Here is a 2298-nt window from a genome sequence, read left to right as displayed (position 1 = left end):
ATATATATATATATATATATATATATATATATATATATATATATTTCTCCATTTCTATTGTGCATTTATGTTACCATAACAGTCAAATTGATAATAGACACTCACATATGAGCTCAATGTGTTGACATTTGCTCTACAGTGTCTGTGTTAAAGATTAAAAAGGTGGTAAAGCTCTTCTGCCTTAAACATACTGTGGCTGTGGGTTTCTTCTTTAACCAGCATTGCTGTGCACCATGGTCACCCAGTGCCACTGTCACCAAGCAACCACAACCATGTGTTTGCTTTTCTGTGACATCTTGATATCATTTGCATTATTTACATGAGCTGGTTGCTACTAAACAGGGTGAAGCAGCTTTCAGTTTCTATGAGCTCTATCTGAATAAAACTCCCAGAAACCTGCCGATCCACTGCTACTCAGTTCTTTTAAATCAGCTGAAGACCTTTCTTTTTGATGCTGCCTTTCTTTAAATGACTGCTATTTCTTTAAATTTCTTATGCGCACTGTAACTTTATTCTTGTGTTTATGTGTCCTAATGTTTCTATTTTGTTTTAACTGTCTATTCATGTGTTTTACAGTTTTTAAGGCTTATGATTTTATGTTTGTACTTGTGTTTTATCTGTTTAACTGATTTTGTAAAGCACTTTGAATTGCCCTGTTGCTGAAATGTGCTATACAAATAAAGCTGCCTTGCCTTGCTTTTGTGATTTGCCAATAAAAAGGAGGGACCCTGCCAACACAGCATCTGGATACCACACTACACTGTGGCAATTATTAACAATTATTTCGATGTTTTTTTTAACTTGATTTAACTACAGTATATACTTTTAGATTATGTTTTATGGCTTTACAAAAAAATGGAAAAATTATTCACCAGATATAGTTTTGATCCACTTTACGCCATCTGTATATCGGAGCTGACACAGGGCTGCTGTGTCCAACACAAACAGCAGCAGTGGACAGAACCTGCCTGACATTCATGCATATCAATTCTGTGAAATAAATTAATTAATTTGACTTGGAAATTTGTAACAAGTGGCAGCCAAGTGCTTTCCCTTTTGATGGCTCGTCTGGGGGCTCTCGATGCCCCCGACTGTATTGAAAAGAAAAGTCAATGTTTTCCCCCCCAACAATAAATTAGGGTGTCAAAAGCTGTTTTCTCTTCCTCTAATGTGTGCCTTTGTGGAAGTTTTAGAGTTATACTAAAACATAACGAGAAGTATGTTCAAAAAATTGCTTCACTGCCTGACAAATATAGCAATAAACAGCAAACCCAGCATTTAAAAGGAGTCTTCAGAAACCTATGGGTAATGACAAACCGTTTGTTCTACAGCCTATAATCTTTAAAGAACACAGACAACAACTACACAATATATTGTTGCAACGAACACATAATTCCATTATAAATGACCTAGACTTATTTTTGATTAATCAAGTCATAGTCTCTTAATAACATGAAAAATGCCCTTAACAAGTTACTAGAGCCAAAAGCACTCCAGTGTTTGTCACAGCGGAGTTTAACCTCAACGCCCAGACTTGACAAGTGGCCTGACTTTCTGTGTCATGCAATAGTTGCCCATTCCCTTCCTTTTCCTAAGACTGTGTTCAAGTTCACCTAGTGTTAAGTGTTATTTCTGAGACTTACAGCAGTAATGGAGGGCTTCTTGCCATCTCCAGCAGGGGGGTGTGTGACATCTGCTCCCAGGAAGATAACCGGCTGCTGAAACACTGCTGACCTGAGAGTGCAAATGGACGAGGACATGCAAATTACACTTGCTCATAAAGGCAGTGTGGGGTTGCTTTTAAAGAGTTGTGTTAGGCTTCAAAAACTTAAATTGTAACATGTAAATTGTTGCATATGAGACCAAATAAAGGATACAAAACTTGCATCTTAGGTGAAAATACTGAAGGAGCCACTTAAAACTGACTGAAAGCCGTTAGACCCCAAAAGTAAAAAATTAAATAAATGAAAAATTATAAGAATAAATCAAATAAATAATATAATTTTAATTATATGGTTTAACAGTGACATATATGGAAAGATGCAGTCCAAGGTCTTAAATAGACAGCATCGACCTGTGACAGTGGTCTTACATGAATAGGTTACACAGGGTCAAACACCTGTATATACTATGTATGTGACAGTATTACTAAAATGTTTACGGTTGTCCTCCTGCCATGAATGTAAAACTAAATCCAAAAGCAGCCCAAGCAAAAGCTCACCGTTGATGAGGCACCAGGATGTTGTTGATGCCTCCCAGCTTCACATTGATCTTGAGGCAGAGGTTGGACAGGGTCTG

At 37.1% G+C, this 2298-nt stretch overlaps 2 protein-coding genes across 2 annotated transcripts in view; one reads left to right on the top strand and one right to left on the bottom strand.

Moving 5' to 3' along the window:
- LOC116690825 (protein argonaute-1) overlaps positions 1 to 2298 on the bottom strand; it is a gene marked incomplete at its 5' end in the record, with an annotated part of 8419 nt that extends 6121 nt beyond the window's left edge. Inside the window, 2 exon segments of the mRNA XM_032517999.1 lie at positions 1644 to 1734; positions 2222 to 2298. Coding sequence (XP_032373890.1) covers positions 1644 to 1734; positions 2222 to 2298 — 168 coding nt within the window.
- dhdds (dehydrodolichyl diphosphate synthase) overlaps positions 1295 to 2298 on the top strand; it is a 20555-nt gene continuing 19551 nt past the window's right edge. Inside the window, exon 1 of the mRNA XM_032517469.1 lies at positions 1295 to 1305. The gene's annotated coding sequence lies outside the window, so the exon portion shown is untranslated. The remainder of the gene's footprint in view (positions 1306 to 2298) is intronic.

The sequence above is a fragment of the Etheostoma spectabile genome, chromosome 6 (genome assembly GCF_008692095.1).
Source record: "Etheostoma spectabile isolate EspeVRDwgs_2016 chromosome 6, UIUC_Espe_1.0, whole genome shotgun sequence".
In the NCBI taxonomy this organism is placed as follows: domain Eukaryota; kingdom Metazoa; phylum Chordata; class Actinopteri; order Perciformes; family Percidae; genus Etheostoma; species Etheostoma spectabile.
This window is presented reverse-complemented; position numbering and strand designations above follow the sequence as displayed.